General features: G+C 47.4%; 1 protein-coding gene across 3 annotated transcripts in view; it reads left to right on the forward strand.

Annotated features, from left to right (window-relative positions):
* TXNDC16 (thioredoxin domain containing 16) overlaps positions 1-22,970 on the forward strand; it is a 107,959-nt gene extending 84,989 nt beyond the window's left edge. For all 3 annotated transcript variants that reach the window (XM_063948399.1, XM_063948398.1, XM_063948397.1), the window contains 6 exons: positions 1,581-1,717; positions 1,948-2,032; positions 8,368-8,506; positions 11,130-11,290; positions 18,086-18,276; positions 20,952-22,970. In XM_063948399.1, coding sequence (XP_063804469.1) covers positions 1,581-1,717; positions 1,948-2,032; positions 8,368-8,506; positions 11,130-11,290; positions 18,086-18,276; positions 20,952-21,205 — 967 coding nt within the window. In that variant the 3' untranslated portion in view covers positions 21,206-22,970. The remainder of the gene's footprint in view (positions 1-1,580; positions 1,718-1,947; positions 2,033-8,367; positions 8,507-11,129; positions 11,291-18,085; positions 18,277-20,951) is intronic.
* Positions 22,971-24,094: the final 1,124 nt, after the last annotated feature.

The following is a 24,094-nucleotide window of genomic DNA, read 5'->3' on the forward strand; positions in this document are numbered from 1 at the left end:
CGGCTGCTTGCAATACAATGGATGAGTAAGTAAGAAGTGGTAGAATGATTTAGTCTGTGGTAATTTGCTTAAAATGATTAGTTTGGCCAAGTGGAGAGAAGCCCGGGTTCCACTTCCCGTTGTGGGAGCGCTGAGCTGGCCGCAATCTGCTGGGCTGTAATCACACACAAAGCAAATCTGTGCAGACATTGCAGCTGTGAATTCATGAATGTTGTAGTTACTAGATTACACCAATTCTACGTTTCTGTGATGTGTTCCCAGCAATTACCCTGATAACTGTACCCTATCACAGTGACGCTCTGATTTCCCTATGTTCCCCCTTGAATCTCAGTGCTGTCGGCCATTTTGTGCTCAAACATGGCTCCTACCTTTGTGAATACCTATCCTTGGCTCCAGCCCTGTTGCCCTTTCAGGGTCTTCATGTCAAAATTACACAATGGGGTATATTCAGTTACTATCGGATCCTTTCCGACATGCATTTGTCGGAAAGGATACGACATGGGTTATCCAGTAGGACGGCCAAATCCTAAAAAGTCGGATTGACATTGTCGGAAACGAGACCAAAAACTGTCGGATTTGGCCTAGTTTTCGACAGCAGCTAGCGGATCGGCAGCTATTCCGCCGATCCGCGTGCTTTAAGACAGCTTTCCGACAAGTCGGAAAAAATGAGCCCGGATTGAATAGGTCGGAAATCCCTTCTGACCTATTCCATTCGGAAACTGACAAGACGGCAGTATCCGACTCTAATTGATTGTTCCCCTATTTCTTTTCTGTATGTTTTATGGCTTGATTTACAAACTCTCTGTATTTGCAGAAAAAGTTTTATGTACACCCCCATTCTGTTTCTTCTAGAAAAACCTAATAAAAATAGTTTTCAAAGATGGACTCTATTGTGTGTTTGTGTGTGTGTGTGTGTGTGTGTGTGTGTGTTTGTGTGTATCTGAGTGGGTGTTTGTATGGTCTGTAACTTAGGCCCTCATTCTGAGTTGATCGCTCGCTAGCTACTTTTAGCAGCCGTGCAAACACATAGTCGCCGCCCACGGGGGAGTGTATTTTCGCTTTGCAGGAGTGCGAACGCTTGTGCAGCCGAGCGGGTACAAACACATTTTGTGCAAAACAAGACCAGCCCTGTAGTTACTTATTCTGTGCGATGATTGCTGCGATGAGTGACACGGTAATGACGTCAGATACCCGCCTAGCAAACGCCCGGCCACGCCTGCGTTTTTCCAAACACTCCCAGAAAACGGTCAGTTGCCACCCAGAAACTCCCACTTCCTGTCAATCTCCTTGCGTCCGCTAGTGCGACTGAAAGCGTCGCTAGAACCTTTGCAAAACCACGATGCTCTTTGTACCCGTACGTCGCACTTGCGCATTGAAGTGCATGCGCAGATTTGCTGTTTTTTAAAATGATTGCTACGCAGCGAACAACGGCAGCTAGCGATCAACTCGGAATGAGGGCCTGAGACTGTATCCTCCATGAGGCAGGGGCTGATATGAATGATGAAATTGATCTTGTGGCATTATATAAATTAACGGTGATAAATGTAACATTGATTTTTTTAATTTTCTTTATTTTAAAGGATCAAACTGGAATCTCCTCTGCGGTTATTGTCTGTGGAGGAGTCGGAAGACTATTTACGTGGGAAGACGTACAAGACTTTAGCATTCGATCATAACCTGTCAATATTAGGAATATTTACCCCCAGTCTGAAAGAAGGTATTTCCTGCGAGCGGGCGGAATTGGTTATGTTATAGTCTAACCAGTGGGGGAATCTGGGGAATATTAGAGAGGGGCTGTTATCACGTTGTTTTAGCATTCAATAAAAATATTGGGGTTTGGTCCAGCCTGAACGCAATAACCTGTGGCGCGGTGATACGCTCACTGACTGATCTGATGGCGAGCCGCAGCCAGAACACGAATGACCTGTTTCTCCCTTTTAAATGTAGCAGCTGATGCCTTTATCCGAGCCGGGAAAAGTCTTCGGGGTTTTGCAAGTGTGGGAATTTACACTGGAGAGAAAACATCTGTCCTGTGAGTCAGCGGCTTTTTCTCTTAATTATTTTCTTCATTGTATCCAAGTAAGACGGAATATCTGCCACAGAATTCAGGCGAGAACCGTCACTCGCGTATGTCGTCATTATGTTGACAATCTGAATGACGTCATGATTGAAAAGTCGACAGTGAGCATTTCGACCATTCACCTCATGTCAACAAGGACATAGGGGGACATTTACTAAGCAGTGATAAGAGCGGAGAAGTGAGCCAGTGGAGAAGCTGCCCCATCAACCAATCAGCAGCTCTGTATCATTTTATAGTATGCTAATTCTAGATGTTACTTCAGTGCTGATTGGTTGATGAGGCAACTTCTCCACTGGCTCACTTCTCCGCTCTTATCACTGCTTAGTACATGTCCCCCATAGTGTGACATGGTCATTATGTTGCTACGGTGAATTTCAGGGCTAGGGTGTTGTTAAGGCTCTATAACTAGAAAAAAAACATTGACATGCCGACTTTCAACATGCAGGATATCGACTTACAGCCCATGTCCATATTCAGAATGTCGACGTAACATACCGCTCCCTATGAGATCCAGGCTCTTCACCTCAGATGCAGCTAAATTAGAAGCTCGTTATAGATATCTATAATGTGTCCTGATGGTACATGCAGATAAGACTATTAATCTTCCACACAACACCTGTATATAAGGTATAGCAGAGCGCCAGGCTGTAGTGTATAAGGTACAGCAGAGCGCCAGGCTGTAGTGTATAAGGTATAGCAGTGCGCCAGGCTGTAGTGTATAAGGTATAGTAGTGCGCCAGGCTGTAGTGTATAAGGTATAGCAGAGCGCCAGGCTGTAGTGTATAAGGTACTGCAGAGCGCCAGGCTGTAGTGACTAGTGTTCACTCTAGGAGTGAAAAAGGGCAGGGCGCCGGAGCGCCCGAAACGGGGGTGCGGCCACGCAAATTAGGGGGCATGGCCACGCCTACGTCACTTTAGGGGAGGGGCGGACCACAGACGCTACTATAGAGAGCGTCTGTGGCCGGCGACGTCACTGTTGGGGGTGTGCCCAGCACCTCCGTCAGTGCTGGGCTTCCCCCAGCCCTCTCCCAATGCGTGAATGGATGCCGCGCGCATGCACACGGCATCTATACATGCCGGGAGGGCAGGAAGCGGGCGGCTGTTCTAGCAGGGCGCCGCAAAAGAGGCAGGGCGGGTTTTGCCTGCTAAAAAACGGGCAGGGCGCGGCGCCCTGCTAAAACAGCCTAGAGTGAACACTATAGTGTATAAGGTATAGCAGAGCGCCAGGCTGTAGTGTATAAGGTATAGCAGAGCGCCAGGCTGTAGTGTATAAGGTATAGCAGTGCGCCAGGCTGTAGTGTATAAGGTATGGCAGAGCGCCAGGCTGTAGTGTATAAGGTATAGCAGTGTGCCAGGCTGTAGTGTATAAGGTATGGCAGAGCGCCAGGCTGTAGTGTATAAGGTATAGCAGAGTGCCAGGATGTAGTTTATAAGGTATAGCAGAGCGCCAGGTTGTAGTGTATAAGGTATAGCATAGCTCCAGGCTGTAGTGTATAAGGTATAGCAGAGTGCCAGGCTGTAGTATATAAGGTACAGCAGAGTGCCAGGCTGTAGTGTATAAGGTATGGCAGAGCGCCAGGCTGTAGTGTATAAGGTATAGCAGAGCACCAGGCTGTAGTGTATAAGGTATGGCAGAGCGCCAGGCTGTAGTGTATAAGGTATAGCAGAGCGCCAGGCTGTAGTATATAAGGTACAGCAGAGTGCCAGGCTGTAGTGTATAAGGTATAGCAGTGGCGCCAGGCTGTAGTGTATAAGGTATAGTAGTGCGCCAGGCTGTAGTGTATAAGGTATGGCAGAGCGCCAGGCTGTAGTGTATAAGGTATAGCAGTGCGCCAGGCTGTAGTGTATAAGGTATAGTAGTGCGCCAGGCTGTAGTGTGTAAGGTATGGCAGAGCGCCAGGCTGTATTGTATAAGGTATAGCAGTGCGCCAGGCTGTAGTGTATAAGGTATAGTAGTGCGCCAGGCTGTAGTTTATAAGGTATGGCAGAGCGCCAGGCTGTAGTGTATAAGGTACAGCAGAGTGCCAGGCTGTAGTGTATAAGGTATAGCAGTGTGCCAGGCTGTAGTATATATATACTAGCTGAACACCCGTGTATCACTACGGAATTTCAAGTATTTCCGTGCGTGTAACTTTAATTTTGAAGGACTTCCTGGCAAACGTTTTAGACTTACAACAGGACATGCTCCGCCCACCACTGTCAATCATTGTCAGGCCACACCTCCGGGGGCGGGCCTTCCCTGTATTGATGCTGTCAAAAGGCTCGGAGTATGTCTAGCGAAGCGAACCGACAAAAGTACACGTTTGCGCTAATTGTGGTCACATTTGATGAAACATAAAATGACGCCCCAAAAACGTAAAAAACTTCTGTCGACCGTTTGTGTATTAACCATTTTCATGTCGCCGTTTTGATACTGTCAACTAGTCCCTTGTTTTTACACTCTTTGTTTTGCACTTGGTGCAAATTGTTCTTGTATCCCGCGCGTCTCATTACGGCGCCAGTATTAAGTCGTATAGAGAGGTTTTCCATTAAATTACCCCATAACGAGCGGCTTCACCCCGGTCCCCACGCAGGGTCTATTCTATGGTTGTCCCATAATTAACATGACAGCATGAGGTATAATGTGGCCCAGAGGGCGGATGTTATCAAAACCGCGTTAATGATGCATATCGCAGCGGAGACACTTTATGGGTTTCACTGTGAGATGTGACTTTAATGTGCGCAGTGAAAGCATTTTGTTGGCTTGCGGTCTCAGTACTTGACCTGTAATTATATTCTGGTCTCTCTCTGTAATACAGGAAATCGTTCCATCTCTTCCAGGGATTTTTTTGTTGAATTGAAGTTTTCCCCGTTGTGCAGAAAGTTGTTTTTTCCTGCTGTCTGCAGATGAATAAAAATGATTGATGTCTGTAGTTGAGAGAAGCGTAGATCGCATGACCGTGTCTTCAGCAGCTGCACCGCATGACTGTGCTGCATCCTCCTTCTCTAGATCCCAGCCTCATAGAGGTCTGGTTCCTCCTAATTACAGGGATCCCAGCCTGCATTCCATGTGCTGGAACACAAACAAACATATAGATCATATATAGGCTTCTTGTGAGGGCCTGAGAAACCCGCAGCAAAGGAATTCCTATACTCTGCTTAGGAGCTGAGCGAAATTATTTCTCTCTCTGCCTCACATCTGGGATACGGTAAATCCATGTGCCGTGTTCTGTTACCACGCACAGCGCCGCGTTCTGTTACCACGCACAGCGCCGCGTTCTGTCACCACGCGCAGCACCGTCTTCTGTTACCACGTTCTGTTACCACGCACAGCGCCGCGTTCTTTTACCACGCACAGCGCCGTGTTCTGTTACCACGCACAGCGCCGTGTTCTGTTACCACGTACAGCGCCGTGTTCTGTTACCACTTACAGCGCCGTGTTCTGTTACCACGCACAGCGCCGCGTTCTGTTACCACGTACAGCGCCGTGTTCTGTTACCACGCACAGCGCCATCTTCTGTTACCACGCACAGCGCCGCGTTCTGTAACCACGCACAGCGCCATCTTCTGTTACCACGTACAGCGCCGCGTTCTGTTACCACGTACAGCGCTGTGTTCTGTAACCACGCACAGCGCCATCTTCTGTTACCACGTACAGCGCCGCGTTCTGTTACCACGTACAGCGCTGTGTTCTGTTACTACGCACAGCGCCATCTTCTGTTACCACGCACAGCGCCGCGTTCTGTTACCACGTACAGCGCCGTGTTCTGTTACCACGCACAGCGCCATCTTCTGTTACCACGCACAGCGCCGCGTTCTGTAACCACGCACAGCGCCATCTTCTGTTACCACGTACAGCGCCGCGTTCTGTTACCACGTACAGCGCTGTGTTCTGTTACTACGCACAGCGCCATCTTCTGTTACCACGCACAGCGCCGCGTTCTGTTACCACGCACAGCGCCGCGTTCTGTTACCACGCACAGCGCCGCGTTCTGTTACCACGCACAGCGCCGCGTTCTGTTACCACGCACAGCGCCGCGTTCTGTTACCACGCACAGCGCCGCGTTCTGTTACCACGCACAGCGCCGCGTTCTGTTACCACGCACAGCGCCGTCTTCTGTTACCCCGCACAGCGCCGTCTTCTGTTACCATGCATAGCGCCGCGTTCTGTAACCACGCACAGCGCCATCTTCTGTTACCACGTACAGCGCCGCGTTCTGTTACCACGTACAGCGCTGTGTTCTGTTACTACGCACAGCGCCATCTTCTGTTACCACGCACAGCGCCGCGTTCTGTTACCACGCACAGCGCCGCGTTCTGTTACCACGCACAGCGCCGCGTTCTGTTACCACGCACAGCGCCGCGTTCTGTTACCACGCACAGCGCCGCGTTCTGTTACCACGCACAGCGCCGTCTTCTGTTACCCCGCACAGCGCCGTCTTCTGTTACCATGCATAGCGCCGCGTTCTGTAACCACGCACAGCGCCATCTTCTGTTACCACGTACAGCGCCGCGTTCTGTTACCACGTACAGCGCTGTGTTCTGTTACTACGCACAGCGCCATCTTCTGTTACCACGCACAGCGCCGCGTTCTGTTACCACGCACAGCGCCGCGTTCTGTTACCACGCACAGCGCCGCGTTCTGTTACCACGCACAGCGCCGCGTTCTGTTACCACACACAGCGCCGCGTTCTGTTACCACGCACAGCGCCGCGTTCTGTTACCACGCACAGCGCCGTCTTCTGTTACCCCGCACAGCGCCGTCTTCTGTTACCACGCATAGCGCCATGTTCTGAAGTAATGGCCCCACGTGGCACTCCTCTATACAGTTGTGTCCTCATACATACATCTAGCCTCAATACGCCAAGTCGTGGGAGATGCCCGGCAGAGGCGGTTGCGGGGCGGGATGGGGTATGCCAACGGCGTTAGAACACCGTTGGTGGGGTGCGGTCCGGACAACACAGGCGTGTCCGGACCGTTGCGGGGGCGGCCCGTGGCGGATGCATGACATCACACGCAGCCGCTGTAACCGAGGACCTGGCGGGTAGCTGCCTGCCAGCCCAGCTAGGCTGTGCAGGTAGGGAGCTACTTGGGTGCAAAAGCATCGCCACCGTGCGATTCTTTTGCACCCGTGCAGAAGGGGGGGGGGGGGGGGGGCAGGGCCTGACATGCGGCCGATCTAGCCTTGTGCCGGGCGTACCCCCGCATGTCAGAGTAAATTTAGCACCTCTACGATCAGATCTGATTTACCCCCTGAGTCTGTATACGAAGCAGAACAGAACTTGTACTGAAAAGAATTTGCTGCTACTACATTGTAGCACTTTGTATACAGAGACTCAGTCGCACACAGATACACACGTGTCATATATCACATTATTCAGCACAGTCTCCTGGTGCGTCCTAGTCAATTACAACTAAGATGCATTTTCAGGTAAAAAGATGCCTAACGCTAGCGGAGTCTCGCGGGACCTGGTGCGCTGAGTGGGGCTGTTTGCTGCGGCTGCAGCTTTACTATATGAGGCCACTTCTGTACCTTCAGGGCTCCTAAGTTGTGTATTCTAGAGTACAGGAAACTGAACTTTTCATAACGTGTGAATAACAATGCAACAAAAATAAAATGACAAATCTTATGAAGAGAACATGCTCGAACGATCGCTCTATCCCCAGGGTAGACTGTTAATAATAATATATACCCATTGTCTCATTATCAGGCCAGGTATGCCGGCATGTCCGATCAAATCTGATTGGTCTCAACCTGAGTTTGACTGGACAAATTATGTTATCACCAGTCAGGAGTAACAAGCTACAAAGCTATGCGACTCGGAGGCTGCTTGTCGCCACTTTACCTTTCACCGGAGTCTGCCCGTCGTTCAGAACCCAACCATCAACTTTTCCCAACAGGCCATGTTCTCTGGATGTCTGTCTGTGGAAGCCGGTGGGATAACGACTGAGCCAGCAGCTTAGATTAGCGCACCTGAGCATGAGTAAACGCATCCACAAAACATGGCCTGGAGGACTGGAGCTGAGAACCCCTGGTCTAGAGCAGTGGTTCTCAAACTCAGTCCTCAGGACCCCGCACTGGTCACGTTTTCCATGTTTCCAGGTCACCCAGCAGCTGCACTGTGTGTCACCAACTGTCATATTTTTAAAATCCACAGGTGACCTGGAAAACATGACCGTGTGGGGTCCTGAGGACCGAGTTTGAGAACCTGTGGCCTAGACTGAGCAATCCTAATATGCTTCAGCTGAGCACCCATTTCTTTTACGTGGAATATTAATATGTCATCAATCTATTCTCCTTCTTTTAGGGCTGAGAGGTATGGAACGCAGCCCCCCTCCGTCCTATTTTCCAGACACGATGCGCAGAAAGTACACGCAGTCTCCCTCCACAACACGCCGGCGGACGACATCCTCCCACTTCTAAGACGTGAAATACTTGGAGAGTTTGTGAGTGTCCCATTTTGTATCGCTGATCAGGGAACTATGGTGTCTTCAGAGCAAATGCAATGTGCAAATCAACCCACGTGCCCCCAGCAGCATTTAGGCGCTCCATATAATGCCTGTAACACTTACTACAGTATATACACACAGAGATCTTAGATGGATAAACTCACATGCCCCCAGCAGCATATAGGCGCTCTATAAAATGCCTGTAACACTTACTATATACACACAGAGATCTTTGATGGATAAACTCACATGCCCCCAGCAGCATATAGGCGCTCCATATAATGCCTGTAACACTTACTACAGTATATACACACACACAGATATCTTAGATGGATAAACTCACATGCCCCCAGCAGCATATAGGCGCTCCATAAAATACCTGTAACACTTACTATATACACACAGAGATCTTAGATGGATATAACACATGTGCCCCCAGCAGCATATAGGCGCTCCATAAAATGCCTGTAACACTTACTATATACACACAGAGAGATCTTACATGGATAGAACATACATGCCGCCAGAAGCATATAGGCGCTCCATATAATGCCTGTAACACTTACAATATACACAGAGATCTTAGATGGATATAACACATGTGGTCCCAGCAGCATATAGGTGCTCCATAAAATGCCTGTAACACTTACTATATACACACAGAGATCTTAGATGGGTATAACCCATGTGCCGCCAGAAGCATATAGACGCTCCATGTAATGCCTGTATCACTTACTATATTGACACAGAGATCTTAGATGGATATAACCCACGTGCCCCCAGCAGCATATAGGCGCTCCATATAATGCCTGTAACACTTACTATATACACAGAGATCTTAGATGGATAGAATATACGTGGCCCAGCAGCATATAGGCGCTCCATATAATGCCTGTAACACTATATACACACACAGAGATCTTAGATGGATATAACCCATGTGCCGCCAGCAGCATATAGGCGCCCCATATAATGCCTGTAACGCTTACTACTGTATATTGACACAGAGATCTTAGATGGATATAACATGTGGTCCGCCTTAGTCATTGCTGGAGTATAGGAGAAATAGAGATGACTGGATTACATTATGTTTCTTAATGTTCACAGAACTATTGCTTTTGTGCTGACTGTGCTTACTCTGCGATATTAACCATTTGTATGACGTGCCATATGTATGGAGTCATACACTGATGTTAGAGGGAGAATGGGGATCAGACCCTTTCAGTAGACCCTTATGGTCATAAGGAAGGTTGCCCAGAGAATTTACGTTTTCTCCACGGAGGGATGTATCAAGCTTTCTGAAGAGCAGTGATGTGTTCAAGTGGAGAAGGTCACTATAAGCGTTACCGTATAATACTGACCGCTGTGGTTATCACTTCCCGCCATCCCCTTCATCTTCCAGAAATGTATTTTGTGAGTGATGAGTTATCCACCCGCTGAAGCTGGTAATTAGCTAGCCTCACCGCTGATGTATAAATATGAGATAACATACAATGGAAAGATTATTCTTCATTCGCTTAAGAAGTAGAAGTCTGCCAAGAGCTTCATTAGAGGGGGTGACAGTGCTCCACCAAGAGTCTGCCAAGACCTTCATTAGAGGAGGTGACGGTGGTCCACCAAGAGTCTGCCAAGAGCTTCATTAGTGGAGGCGACGGTCCACCAAGAGTCTTGCCAAGAGCTTCATTAGTGGAGGTGACGGTGGTCCACCAAGAGTCTGCCAAGAGCTTCATTAGAGGAGGTGACAGTGCTCCACCAAGAGTCTGCCAAGAGCTTCATTAGAGGATAGAATTATGGTCCACCGACCCTCAAGGGCCTATAATTACCACTCACGTAATCAGCGGCAGCTCTGTAAATCACGTCACGTTTGGCTGCCTGTCCTGAATAAGTTATTCTTAAGCCTTGGTTCCTTTTCCATCCCAGCTGCTCAATGAAAGCGATGAGATCTTATGATCCAAGGTACCTGCAAAACGTGTCTCTTCCATGCTGATGTATGTAGTCCGTGTTGGCACAGTTCATGCTTGGGGTAAATGCATAGGATGCCCTATAGCTCTGCCCCCCATCCTCTCCCCTATCTTATAATGAGGCAATCTGGGGCAGTTGTCTTGGATACAGGGCGGCTGCTGCCTATTGTAAAATACATTAAAAAAAAATCTCTTTCTTTATACAACAACAAGCGGTATTGCTGTCATTATGGCAGGTGTACAAGTACCGCAGGCCCCAGTGCTCAGTGTACGGAAGCGTTATCGCAGTGTGAATAAGATGTAAATTCTGAGAAAGAAAGGACGCTTGCCGTGGCTAAGCCACAAGAACCCTGGCACGCTAAGAAGGGCTGATCAGCAATGGTTTATGACATCTGTAATGGGCAGTCTTTTAGCCGCTCAGCTAGTGCGGCAATGGCTGAGATGTTTTCCACGGTCACATGCAGGGTATACGCCGGAGCCGTTATGGGAGGGGGACTTTAGCCAAGAAAACATTTACAGACTATGATACAGTTTCTTTTTCCAATGAAAACATTTATTCTCTTCACATTCTTTTTGTATTTCTGTCTTCTTTTTTTTATTTTGACTAAAATGAATCCTTTCCCCTCGGCCAAAAACCTGTGTCTCTGCTTCCCCCACAGCCAGAGGTGACCGTGAATTCCCTCCCGTCCTTGCTGGACATCCAGAGTCCGCTGCTCATTCTCTTCTCAGACGCCCGGCCGGACCCCACTGATGAAAAACACATTTTAAGTTTGGTGAGGGGGAAATACTTGGAACCGTATGTGACTTGCTGGCTAAACCTGTGAGTACCAGACGCGGAATATTTCTAGCAGTACCCCATGTTATTCTTACATGATCTAATGTGAGGATATCCATTCTGTGTATACTTACCTGAGCGTTGATGAGAATCCCCAGCTAACACATGAGGCAATGCCCTGCAATCTCTCATATGAGGGAGATATTCTGCCAATGTATCACCTTAGAATAGCAGGTTTCCTATGGACCTGTGCGCCCAGCCGGCACGTGCACCCAGGCAGAAGCATTAAGTGAAGATGGTCAACAGTGGGTCAGGAATCGACTTACCACAGCTGCATCTGTCCGTCGGTGCGGTCTCCGTCTCACTGCCACTGGTCACCTTGTCGCTGGACGTCATCTTGGGCCTGGGGATGTTCCTGTTGCCAGCGGGCATGCATGCACGCCACGTTCCCGCCGGGCCGCGGCGTGGGCGCCGCCATGACAGTTTCCATCAGACCTCCGCATCAGCCAATCCGGAGCTTGGCCGCACCTCCTCATTCACTTTCCACCAATACCTACAGACCGGGGGCTATATCAGGAGCAGCAGGGTGAGTCAGTCCTTGTCCTCGACTTCGTGTCACTCCTATGACCTGTGTCTCTGGCTCCGTTCTCCAGTTCCTCCGTTTACCTGCTTTGCCTTCCAGTTTGATCCGGTACTACCGTGGAACCACAAGCACCAGCAATCCTTGCACTTGTGATCAAGCTTCACACCTTTACCAGCTACAGTGTGCTCCAGCCCTTTGCAGTAGAGACTCTCCTCCAGGTGCATCTCATCATCTACACCTGTTCATCAGCCTGCAAGCTGCCAGTGTTATTCCCAACTGCACTGAGAACTTTAACACTTGTCTCTGGCAATTGCTACCAGGCTTGTTATTCCCATCATCATCTCTGCTGGCTCCACGGCCTAACAACCCTCGGTTCCCATACCGACACATCGATCCCCTGATCGATTGAACTTACTATACAGACTTTGCCATAGACTCTCAGCTTCCACGCTGCACATTCACAATTGCATTTGTTACTGTTATTTTCAAGTATTCCTGCTGCCATATTGTTTAAACTTATTGTTTAATAAACAACGTCGCGCTCATGCGCAGGAATCCAATCCAGCCTCCTCACTTCTTCCATCCTACCTCCACTGACCCACTAGCGCCCCTTCCGGGAACACAAACTAAACAGAACCTGACAGTAAGTCCAGGAACGATGGACTCGGATGGTGGTCAGAATGTGGGGTCAGGGGCCTTACAAAATCTGGTCTCCCGTTTGGATGGTCAAGAGGCTGCGCAGCAGCAGATGTTCCAGTTCCTGCAGGGAATGTCCTCCCGTCTTGATACACTACAACAGTCTCTGCCCAGTGCTCTCGTTTCTTCAGTTCCAGTCACCCCTGCTCCTGCAAGTGCAGCGGGTTCTCCTTCACCGGCTGCATCAACTCCAGTGTCACACTTGCACCTGCCCGTGCCCAGCAAATATGATGGCAGTCCCAAGTTATGTCGCGGGTTTCTTAATCAATGTGAGATCCAGTTTGAGTTGTTGCCACACAACTTCCCCACGCCAAGATCCAAGGTTGCTTACATTATATCTCTGCTCTCTGGATCAGCCTTGAGTTGGGTGTCTCCTCTGTGGGAACGTGCTGACCCTCTTATGTATAACTATACCGAATTTGTGTCAACCTTCAGACGCATCTTTGATGAACCAGGTCGCGCAACATCAGCTTCTGCAGATCTTATCCAACTCCGTCAAGGTACCCGTAGCATGGGTCAATACATCATCCAGTTCCAGACGTTAGCCGCAGAGATTCAATGGAATAACCAAGCGCTGGTAGCAGCCTTCTGGCATGGACTCTCTGATCGGATTAAAGATGAACTAGCTACCCGTGACATTCCTGAGCAATTATCAGAGTTAATTTCTTTGTGTATCAAGTTGGACTCTCACATTCGCGAACGCAACAGTGAGCGTGCTCGTAGTGAGCCTCGCAAGCCGAGAATGGTACCTCCGACACAATTTCAGCCTCCACCTTCTGACGAGCCTATGCAAATTAATAGGTCCCGCTTAACCCCTGAGGAGCTGTCAAGAAGACTTCGAGAGAGACTGTGTCTTTATTGTGTGGCTACAGGTCACCAAATTAATTCTTGTACAGGAGGAGTCAAGTTGGGATCTTCTAGACAAGCTCCTTCAAACCAAGACCTTATCCTTCCTGTGACTTTAGAGACTAGGGCTGGACTCCAGTCTGTAACCGCGTTAGTGGACTGTGGAGCTGCTGGAAACTTCATTACTCAAGCTGCAGTTGATAAGTTCCGTCTGCCTATCTGCGAACTCTCATATCCAGCCTATATCACTGCAGTGGATGGTAGCCGAATTTCCAAGGGTTACATCTCTCATCAAACCAAGCCAGTTGTGCTGGGAGTCGGATTCCTGCATTCCGAATTAATTGAGTTCCTAGTCATCCCTCAGGCAACCCAGGAGATCGTTTTGGATATGCCCTGGCTCCAGCTACATAATCCGCAGATTGACTGGTCCACGTTACAACTGACTTCTTGGGGCTCACACTGCCATCAGTCCTGCCTAGCCCAAGTTCGTCCTGTGAGGTCTTCAGAGGTTAAAGTTCAGTCAAGTCTTCCTGTGGCCTACCAAGATTTCTCTGACGTCTTCAGCGAAAAGGCCGCCGATGTTCTGCCGCCCCATAGAGAGTGGGATTGTCCCATCGATCTCATCCCTGGCAAAAAGCCACCTAGAGAGCGTACTTATCTGTTATCTGTACCTGAAACCGAGGCAATGAGTGAGTACATCAGGGAGAATCTACAGAAAGGATTTATCCGCCCTTCATCTTCGCCCGCCGGAGCGGGTTTTTTCTTTGTTAAAAAAAAAGATAGAGGATTACGTCCGTGCATCGATTACTGGGGGCTCAACGATATTACCGTCAAAAACAGCTATCCACTACCACTCATCACTGAATTACTTGACAGAGTCAAGGGAGCCCGCATTTTCACTAAGTTAGATCTCCGCGGTGCCTACAATCTCATCAGGATTCGAAGTGGTGATGAATGGAAAACGCCCTTTAATACTCGGGATGGTCATTACGAGTACCTAGTAATGCCATTCGGGTTGAGTAATGCCCCAGCAGTGTTCCAGCACTTTGTTAACGAAATTTTCCATGATGTTCTGTATAAATATCTTGTAGTCTATCTGGATGATATCCTCATCTTCTCTCAAGATCTCTCCTCGCATCGCCTACAAGTTCATGAGGTCCTCCGACATCTTCGTGAGAACCATCTCTACGGCAAGTTGTCTAAATGTACCTTCGAAGTTTCCTCCATACCCTTCCTAGGGTATATAATTTCTGGATCGGATCTCCAGATGGACCCGACAAAATTGGAAGCTATTGCTAATTGGTCTATTCCGAGTACTCTCAAGTCCATTCAGCGATTCCTGGGGTTCGCTAATTATTATAGGAAGTTCATCAGAGGATTCTCAACTCTCATTGCTCCTATTACCAGTTTAACTCGAAAAGGGGCAGATCATTCCAACTGGTCAGAAGATGCCTTGGCTGCGTTTCAGAAAATCAAGCAGGCGTTTATGTCCGCCCCAGTTCTGTCACAACCAGATGTTAACAAGCCATTCCAGTTGGAGGTAGATGCTTCTACAGTGGGAGTCTGAGCTGTTCTCTCCCAAGTAGGGGTTGATGGGAAGATTCACCCTTGTGGGTTCTTCTCTCGCAAATTCCTTCCTGCGGAAGCTAATTACTCCATCGGTGACCAAGAATTACTGGCGATCAAGCTGGCTCTTGAGGAGTGGAGGTATCTCCTGGAAGGAGCAAAGTTCCCCTTTAACATCTACACGGATCACAAGAACCTGCTCTACCTAAAGGCAGCCCAGTGTCTCAATCCTCGCCAGGCCCGGTGGGCAATGTTCTTCTCTCGTTTCAACTTTAAGCTTCATTTCTGTCCAGGTTCTCAGAATACCAAAGCTGATGCTCTGTCTCGTTCTATGGAATCCGAAGAGGAGATTTCCGATCCAGTTCCGCATCCTGTATTGAATCCAGTTGTGTTTGCCTCGTCTCAAGTTACTCCTGTTCCGCCTCCTGGCAAGATTTTTGTTTCCCCTGAGCTTCGTTCTAAGTTGCTGTCTTGGGCTCATCAGTCTAAGTTCACAGGGCATCCTGGTGTCCTAAAGACTTTCAAGTTCCTGTATGAAACTTACTGGTGGCCGAAAATGAAGGTCGACATCAAGGACTTTGTGGCATCCTGCCCTAAGTGTGCCCAGCATAAGACTCCCAGACAGTCTCCGGCAGGTCAGTTACAACCATTATCCGTACCCAGCCGTCCCTGGTCTCACCTGCCCATGGACTTCATCTCCGATCTACCCTCCTCTCAAGGATTCAACACCATCTGGGTAGTTGTCGACAGGTTTACCAAAATGACCCATTTTGTTCCACTCCAAGGTCTTCCTTCCGCTCCAAAACTTGCTCAAATCTTCCTACCGGAGATTTTTCGCTTCCATGGTCTGCCTACTGAAATCATATCTGACCGTGGAGTTCAGTTTGTAGCAAGGTTTTGGAGAGCCCTCTGTTCTGCCCTACAAGTTAAGCTTACATTTTCGTCAGCCTACCACCCTCAGACGAATGGACAGACGGAAAGGGTGAATCAAGAACTAGAGACCTTCTTGAGACTTTGTTTCCTCTTCCCAAGATGACTGGGTAGACCTGCTCCCGTGGGTTGAATTTGCTCATAACTTTCGCTATCATACTGCCACGGAGACCACCCCGTTCTTTGCTGTATATGGGCAACATCCTCGTGTCCCAGATTTCCAAGATCTACCAAACATCGATGTTCCTGCAGCCACTTCTGGTCTAAGTCAGTTTTCATCTACTTGGCGGAAAATTCATGTTTCCCTTAAAAAGGCCTCAAGTCGATACAAGTTCTTTGCCGACCGCAAAAGACGTGCAGTTCCCAGCCTAAAACCCAATGATAGGGTTTGGCTTTCCACCCGAACCTTCGTCTCAGAGTGCCATCGATGAAGTTCGCACCACGCTTCATTGGTCCTTTTTCCATTGACAAAGTCATCAGTCCTGTAGCATACAAGCTCAGATTGCCTCCTTACTTGCGAATACCTAATGCCGTTCATGTCTCTCTCCTTAGACCCTTGATTCTGAATCGTTTCCAAAGAGCTCTTCCAGTTGGTCCCAAAGTACGAACCCAACGGGGCATTGAGATCGAAATAGAGAAGATTCTGGATTCCCGTTGCCAGTACGGTCGTCTGCAATACCTTATTGACTGGTCCGGTTATGGTCCTGAGGAGAGAAGTTGGGTAAATGCTACAGATGTTCATGCTCCAAGGTTGGTCCATGTTTTCCACAGAACTCATCCTTCCAAGCCACGTGGGTGTTCGGTGCCCACCCGTAAAGGAGGGGGTACTGTCAGGAATCGACTTACCACAGCTGCATCTGTCTGTCGGTGCGGTATCCGTCTTGGGTCCCTGCGTCTCGTTGCCACTGGTCACCTTGTCGCTGGACGTCATCTTGGGCCTGGGGATGTTCCTGTTGCCAGCGGGCGTGCATGCACGCCACGTTCCCGCCGGGCCGCGGCGTGGGCGCCGCCATGACAGTTTCCATCAGACTACCGCATCAGCCAATCCGGAGCTTGGCCGCACCTCCTCATTCACTTTCCACCAATACCTACAGACCGGGGGGTATATCAGGAGCAGCAGGGTGAGTCAGTCCTTGTCCTGGACTTCGTGTCACTCCTATGACCTGTGTCTCTGGCTCCGTTCTCCAGTTCCTCCGTTTACCTGCTTTGCCTTCCAGTTTGATCCGGTACTACCGTGGAACCACAAGCACCAGCAAACCTTGCACTTGTGATCAAGCTTCACACCTTTACCAGCTACAGTGTGCTCCAGCCCTTTGCAGTAGAGACTCTCCTCCAGGTGCATCTCATCATCTACACCTGTTCATCAGCCTGCAAGCTGCCAGTGTTATTCCCAACTGCACTGAGAACTTTAACACTTGTCTCCTGCAATTGCTACCAGGCTTGTTATTCCCATCATCATCTCTGCTGGCTCCACGGCCTAACAACCCTCGGCTCCCATACCGACACATCCCCTGATCGATTGAACTTACTATACAGACTTTGCCATAGACTCTCAGCTTCCACGCTGCACATTCACAATTGCATTTGTTACTGTTATTTTCAAGTATTCCTGCTGCCATATTGTTTAAACTTATTGTTTAATAAACAACGTCGCGCTCATGCGCAGGAATCCAATCCAGCCTCCTCACTTCTTCCATCCTACCTCCATTGACCCACTAGCGCCCCTTCCGGGAACACAAACTAAACAGAACCTGACACAGTGTTCTGCAAATGTGTTGGTGTAGGTTCCTGCGGGTGGTACAGTGCATTCCCATGCCCCATAGTTACATTTAGGTTAGTTTGTGACCGTGTCACTGGTGTAGCGTCTCGGGTCCCCATTCTGCTCTTAAAAGAGTGGAGTTGTGGCCTCTTCTGAGCTAAATTCCCTGGAAAAATTATTTATTAACCGTTCTTTATGTAGCCCATACATATTACACAGCACGTTGTATGGAATATTTATTAATTCACATCAGACCCTTTCCCAGCCATTCGGCAGAGGTCAGCGCTTCTAAGCGGGGAACATTGCAGCTCCCAGTCGTTGCAGCTACGCAGCACAATGATGCAAGTCACTTATGGCGATAATAGCTCACGGCGCCCAATCAGCGGGTCCTGTGGATAATGATGTTAACCAATGACCTTATATAATATTGAATAACAGCTTCCCTTCTGTTCTCGTGCAGGAAGAACACTCCAGCTGGGAATCTGGTTCTGAAGAAATACTTTGGTCTGATCCCCAGGCTACCGGTGCTTGTCCTGATTACGTTTGACTCGCTGGGGCAGGTCTTTGCTCTCCCTGCAGACCAGCAGATCACGGAAGTCAGCATCTTGTACTGGTTGGAGATGATAAAAGCTGGAGAGGAGGCGCCAGTCTGTGAGTTCTGGGGATATATTTACTAAAATTAGATTTTGAAAAGCATTCGATTTTGAAATCAAATTCGATGTTGGACGATTTTGGGAAGGGATTTTGAGCTGAATTTATGAAATCTCTTACCAAATTGATCCTCAAATCCCCATTAAGATCCCTAGCAAAATCGAATGCAAAGTCGAAGAGAACTTCCTCATTGCTTCCTATTGGTCCAAATGTATCACATGCACACTAATTAAAGGGGAAACTCTCTTTACACTGTTTTATACATGAAAACCTGAGTGATGATTTTTTTTTCTTTTTAAATACAGCTGAAATGTTGACAAAAACTTAGCCCTAATCTGCCTTCCTGCCTGCCTTCCACTTTCTGTGCACACATAGCCAGTTGTTGCTATAAAAAAAGAACTCTGCCTGCTCCCTGTTTATTGCATAATCTGGATGGAGTGGTTTATTTAATGCACGATTATGCAATAGACGGCAGCAGAGCACTTTGTTTTTTTTGTTTTTGTTTTTTAAACAAACATGCATTCTGTCATGGATTGGGTGGCTATATGTGCCTCTCAGCAGGAGTATGTAGATTTTTACAATGGCCCCACCCTGTGTACACTGGTACTATGCAGTCCACCTGTGCCCACTAACACTGTGCATCCCCCCTGTTCCCCCACCCTGTGTACACTGGTACTATGCAGTCCACCTGTGCCCACTGACCATGTGCAGCACCACCTAAACATCATCAGCCACTTGATAGGGGCTATAGTTTTTGGTAAAAACCCACCTTTGTGTACATGCATTACCTCCATACACTATAACTGATGCCTGCCCTGCGTACCTGTACTTGCTGGAATGAGTTACAGTCCGGTGTCCTCTGTATGCCGCTGGAACAGTGATGTGATGGTTTATTGTGATTTATGAATTGCTTATTCATACGCCTCACTGTTGTGAATGTGTTTTGTTCTGCACCTTCTTACTGTCTTTTTGTCTTGATATATATTTTATGTATTTGGACATTGAAGGCGCTGAGGTAGGTGATGTGAGGCGGTTATTGTACAGTATATTGGACCTCATTCTGGTCCAGTTGATGTTGCTAAGTACTTATTATCGGTACTTTGCTCATGCGCAGGATCCGTTAAGTGCGCGCACAAATGGCTCCTGCGATGTAGGAAGCAGGCTGGCAGCAGATCGTCAGTGATAGACAGTCTGCTGCCATTTTGAGGCGGGTAGGGGTGGCAACGGCCTCACTTTCCCATAACGGAGGCATGTCGCTGCTGTTTAGGGGGAGAGAAGAGGCCAGAGATCTCCGCAAGCTGCCAATGGGGAGTCATTGATCCGATGCCGGCGTCCTAGCACGCGGGTCAGAGCACTACTGCAGCAGGCGGTGTCTACTTGTAATAGACGCCTCCTGCCGCAGCACCGTACAGCGCTGTCCAAGGAAGTGACAGCAACTCCATCCACATCTGAATTATCCCCATTGTTTCCTATGTTTTATACCAGTCATTACAAAAGTTTCTGATATTTCACTACACATGAGAACTGCATCCCCATTAGATAAACCACGCCTGCAGCTTTTTATCTGCCACGACCGTTTTGCCATTGCCGTGCGCTGATAGAGAAGCTGGGGCCACTTGATTTAATGTACTCCCCCCCCCCCCCCCCCTTCCCCCAGGATAAGAGTGGCCAGCCAGCCCCTGGGTCCCTCGCTCCCATATGAATATACTGTATCTGTGATCAGGAAGTGAGGTGCGGATTGGGATTTGTAACACATACGTATAGGAGAAGAGTTTACAGTGAGAACAGTGGTTGTTCTCTAAACGGAGAAGTGCCATGTACAGTAACTAGCACAGAACGTATAGAAAGCCCAAGAATTAAATTCTAGGCGAAAACATTAAAAATGGAGCCGTGTTCCTATTACCTTGAAAATGATTGCCCTTTTAAAATAACATCCGAGTTTTTTTGGCTTCACGCACCTCCGATAAACTCTGACGCTATTACATCCCGCCAAATATTTGGATTCACCACTTTTTTTTTTTTTTTTTGATGTTGAATTAGATAAAGTAGTATGGGTAGGCCTATAGAGCTTATGTGGCGCCAGATAGGCTCTATTCAAGCAGCCCCCTTTTTGAACCAACGGTATTCCCCTATACCTGGGTGTAATGTGAACATGCAATAGTAGGTACAATAGGGTGCGCTAATGAGCAATATTCTGAATGTGAGAATAATAATAATCCTCTCAGTGATTCCAATAGTGAAAAACTAATAAAATTCCCTTTATCAGCGGGAATGTTGGATACTTCCCTTAATACTTCACCAATGCGTACAGTTTTCAAGCAGGTTCCATATGTAAACTCTGACACTATTACATCCCGCCAAATATTTGGATTCACCACTTTTTTTTTTTTAGTGTTGATTTAGATAAAGATCTGTGTAAGCGCCACCCATTGCGGTATTGTCGGCACCCTCCCGTATATCTGGGTATCTGGCGTATATGTTGTTGCTGGTGATGGTTATGTGGAGTTGTTACTAGACATAACTGAATTTTCAGGATTAATTGAATCTGTCATTGGTTATGTTTTACGTTCTGGTCATTGGTTATGTTTTACGTTCTGGTCATTGGTTATGTTTTACGTTCTGGTCATTGGTTATGTTTTACGTTCTGGTCATTGGTTTTATTGTTGCGGTTCCAGATTCTTTATCGAAGGACGATTGGAAAGCTCCGCTCCCGGACTACGATTTCCTTGCTATGATGGATGCAGAAGATCCCAACTATGCTGCTCAGAAAATTCGGATACGTATGAAACCTGGCAAAAGTATGAAAGCCGAACTTTCCCCTGGAGATGAAGCTACAGGCGCCAAACACCGGAAAGCAACCACTTTACGCGGAACAGTCCCAAAGTTCCTAAAGACTGAAAAGGACTCTGAGAAGCACACAGAGCTCTGAATACATAGCAGAGAGCTGGAAACGCGTCCTATTAATACACAGTAATTATCCTGTAATACTGTTATCATGCATACTTCATACCTAGTATCAGCCAAGGTTTCTCCAGTTACTGTCTACAGTTACAGTCTAATTATAAGACAAGGTTACTCTAGTTTGGTTCCCAACCTCCTATCGCAGGTGGGATTCAGTGCATTTTGGCAAAATGCGTGTGTTCTATAACTTTCTAAAGTCCCACTGATTCCTTGAAAATGGTTATTTACTCCTGCCAGCTGAGGCCTTCCAAGCCATGTATGCCCTTGCTTTGCCAACCTTAGACAACATAGAAATGTTTATTACATGAAAGCCGCGTTGGCTTATCCACATGTCTCTTTGTTGATGACTCAAATGTACATACACCCTGGGGGCAAACAGGGTAACAAGTGCAAGTTCTTCTGGCACATTTCATCACGGCATGACAAGGACTTGTGTCTTTGGACAAACCCCCATCAGGTGCTAGACTAACGCGTTTCACCTCCAGGTTTTTTTCCAAGCTGTGTATTTTCTTCCGCGTTCCCTTCCAAGCTTCATTATGTATATAGGGGTGATGTGTACTCTATGAAGGATCTGTAACTACACCTTCTGAAATGTGTATGGTTGCCTTGCAGGACATAAATCCATACATTTTTCCACTCTGATTCTGTTAGTGTCCTCAGCCCAGATAATTGAAGAATCTTCTTATGTTGGATCAAATAGTGAAGATGTCTGTTTTTTAATTGACAAATTAGTTTCTCTAATCCACTGTCATGTCCTGTACAACCAATGTTAAATGTGTTTTCTTTTCTTTGTGGAGACAAGGGGTCAGCTGTAAGAGCCTGCAGGATTCCGACAGTGCCCAGATCTTGGCGATTTAGGTGGTCATTCCGAGTTGATCGCTAGCTGCATTGGTTCGCTGTGCAGCGATTAGGCAAAAAAACAGCCCTTCTGCGCATGCGTACGCGGCACAATGCGCACGCGCGACGTACTATTACAATGACCGATGTAGTTTCACACAGGGTCTAGCGATGCTTTTCTATCGCACTGGCTGCCGCAGAGTGATTGACATGAAGTGGGCGTTTCTGGGTGGCAACTGACCATTTTCAGGGAGTGTTCGAAAAAATGCAGGCGTGCCAGGAAAAACGCAGGCGTGGCTGGGCGAATGCAGGGTGTGTTTGTGACGTCAATTCCGGAACTGAATGGGCTGAAGTGATCGCAAGCGCTGAGTAGGTTTGAAGCTACTCTGAAACAGCACAAAATTATTTTGTAGTCGCTCTGCGATCCCTTCGTTTGCACTTCTGCTAAGCTAAAATACACTTCCAGTGGGCGGCGGCATAGCATTTGCACGGCTGCTAAAAACTGCTAGCGAGCGATCAACTCAGAATGACCCGCTTAGCTTCAAGATTAATGTAGAGGGGTCTTTTTGTTCTCTTTTGTTTGTTTTTGTTTTTTTGGGGTTTTCTTTTTTTGGGGGGGGGGGGGGGGGTTACGGCAAAACCCGGTTAATTCTACCATTTTGAAAATTGCCGCCTTTAAAATCTCCTGGTTAAATTGCTGAAATCTCTGCACTTTACAAATCCCTCAGCATATTACATTTGCCCCAAAGTTTTGTACAAAACAATCAAAGTGTTATCCCAAAGCCCCTCTACAGCATCCTATTGTATAAAAATAATTCTGTATATACTGTATAAATGTGTACACGTTCTGCAAGAGTGGTTTATGGAAAAAATAAATGAATGCCCTTATGTATAAATCGTGTATTCTGATTAAAGTTATTTGTAGACTCATGATAAAATTATTCTGACACTTGTTTTGATAGGTTCCCAATTTCCCAGGTGACTTTTTCCCAGACAAGTGTTAGTGTGCAGCTGTGGGAAAACCACTTTATTTGGCCCTTTTTGTCTTTAAACCTCAAAACACGAATTATAATATTGGACATTTATGTGTTTAGGGCGGATTCTGCAGAATTGATAGTCTATTTTACCAGTCCAGAAAAGATCAACTCCATTTTTAATTGAAGCGTAAACCAAAGAGAAGGCAGCGAAACAGCAAAAATTAAGTATTTTTAATAAAATATAAATACAATATTTTAGTAATAGAAAAAATAAAAAACATGTTTAGGAAAACAAAATGCCTGAAAATCGAATAAAAATAGTTTAACTGCAGGACCAGGTGCGATTGTACAAACGTAAATGCGTAACGATCAGAAAAGTGAATTTGTACTGCATGCTGGCGCTTGCTGGCTTCATAAATGATCTTTTCTAGAATGACCTCCTTATTAAAACATTATATTTCCAGCAACTCTCGTCATATCTGTTTCTCCGATCCTATAATTATGGCGTTTTCCACATTGAAAGTACAGAGTGGCACCTGGCAAGCACTGACCAAATCTATTCTTGCATTAAAGGCACATCAGTGACATGTGCGTAGGTCTAAATAGGCGAATTACGCCCAGAGAACGGACGCTGAGGATTTATTATATTAATAACAAAACCCTGCAATAAATCTGGCCGGAGACGTGGACTGCACAGTGCCTGATGCGGCTTTCAGCAGAGGAAAGTGCTTTAATGTAGCTAAACTTCTGCAGAGACTCCACTTGTCTCTCTAATCAATGGCGCCCCGAAGCGTAATGTCACAAAGCGTAATGTTACTGCTCCTATAAAGTGTCACAGGCGCAGTGTAAATTTAAAAAACAGACAGAAAATTTAACATGTCGACACAGGAATGTCAACATGCATTTTTTTGTTTTGTTTATTTTAGCCTAAACCTAACCCTAAAAATGGGTGTGGTATGGAAGGTAGATAGTAACTAGGTCGACAGTGTCTAGGTCGACCACTATTGGTCAACGGTCTCTAGGTCGACGGGGTCTTTAGGTCA

This window comes from Pseudophryne corroboree, chromosome 12 (assembly GCF_028390025.1).
Source record: "Pseudophryne corroboree isolate aPseCor3 chromosome 12, aPseCor3.hap2, whole genome shotgun sequence".
Classification (NCBI taxonomy): Eukaryota; Metazoa; Chordata; class Amphibia; order Anura; family Myobatrachidae; genus Pseudophryne; species Pseudophryne corroboree.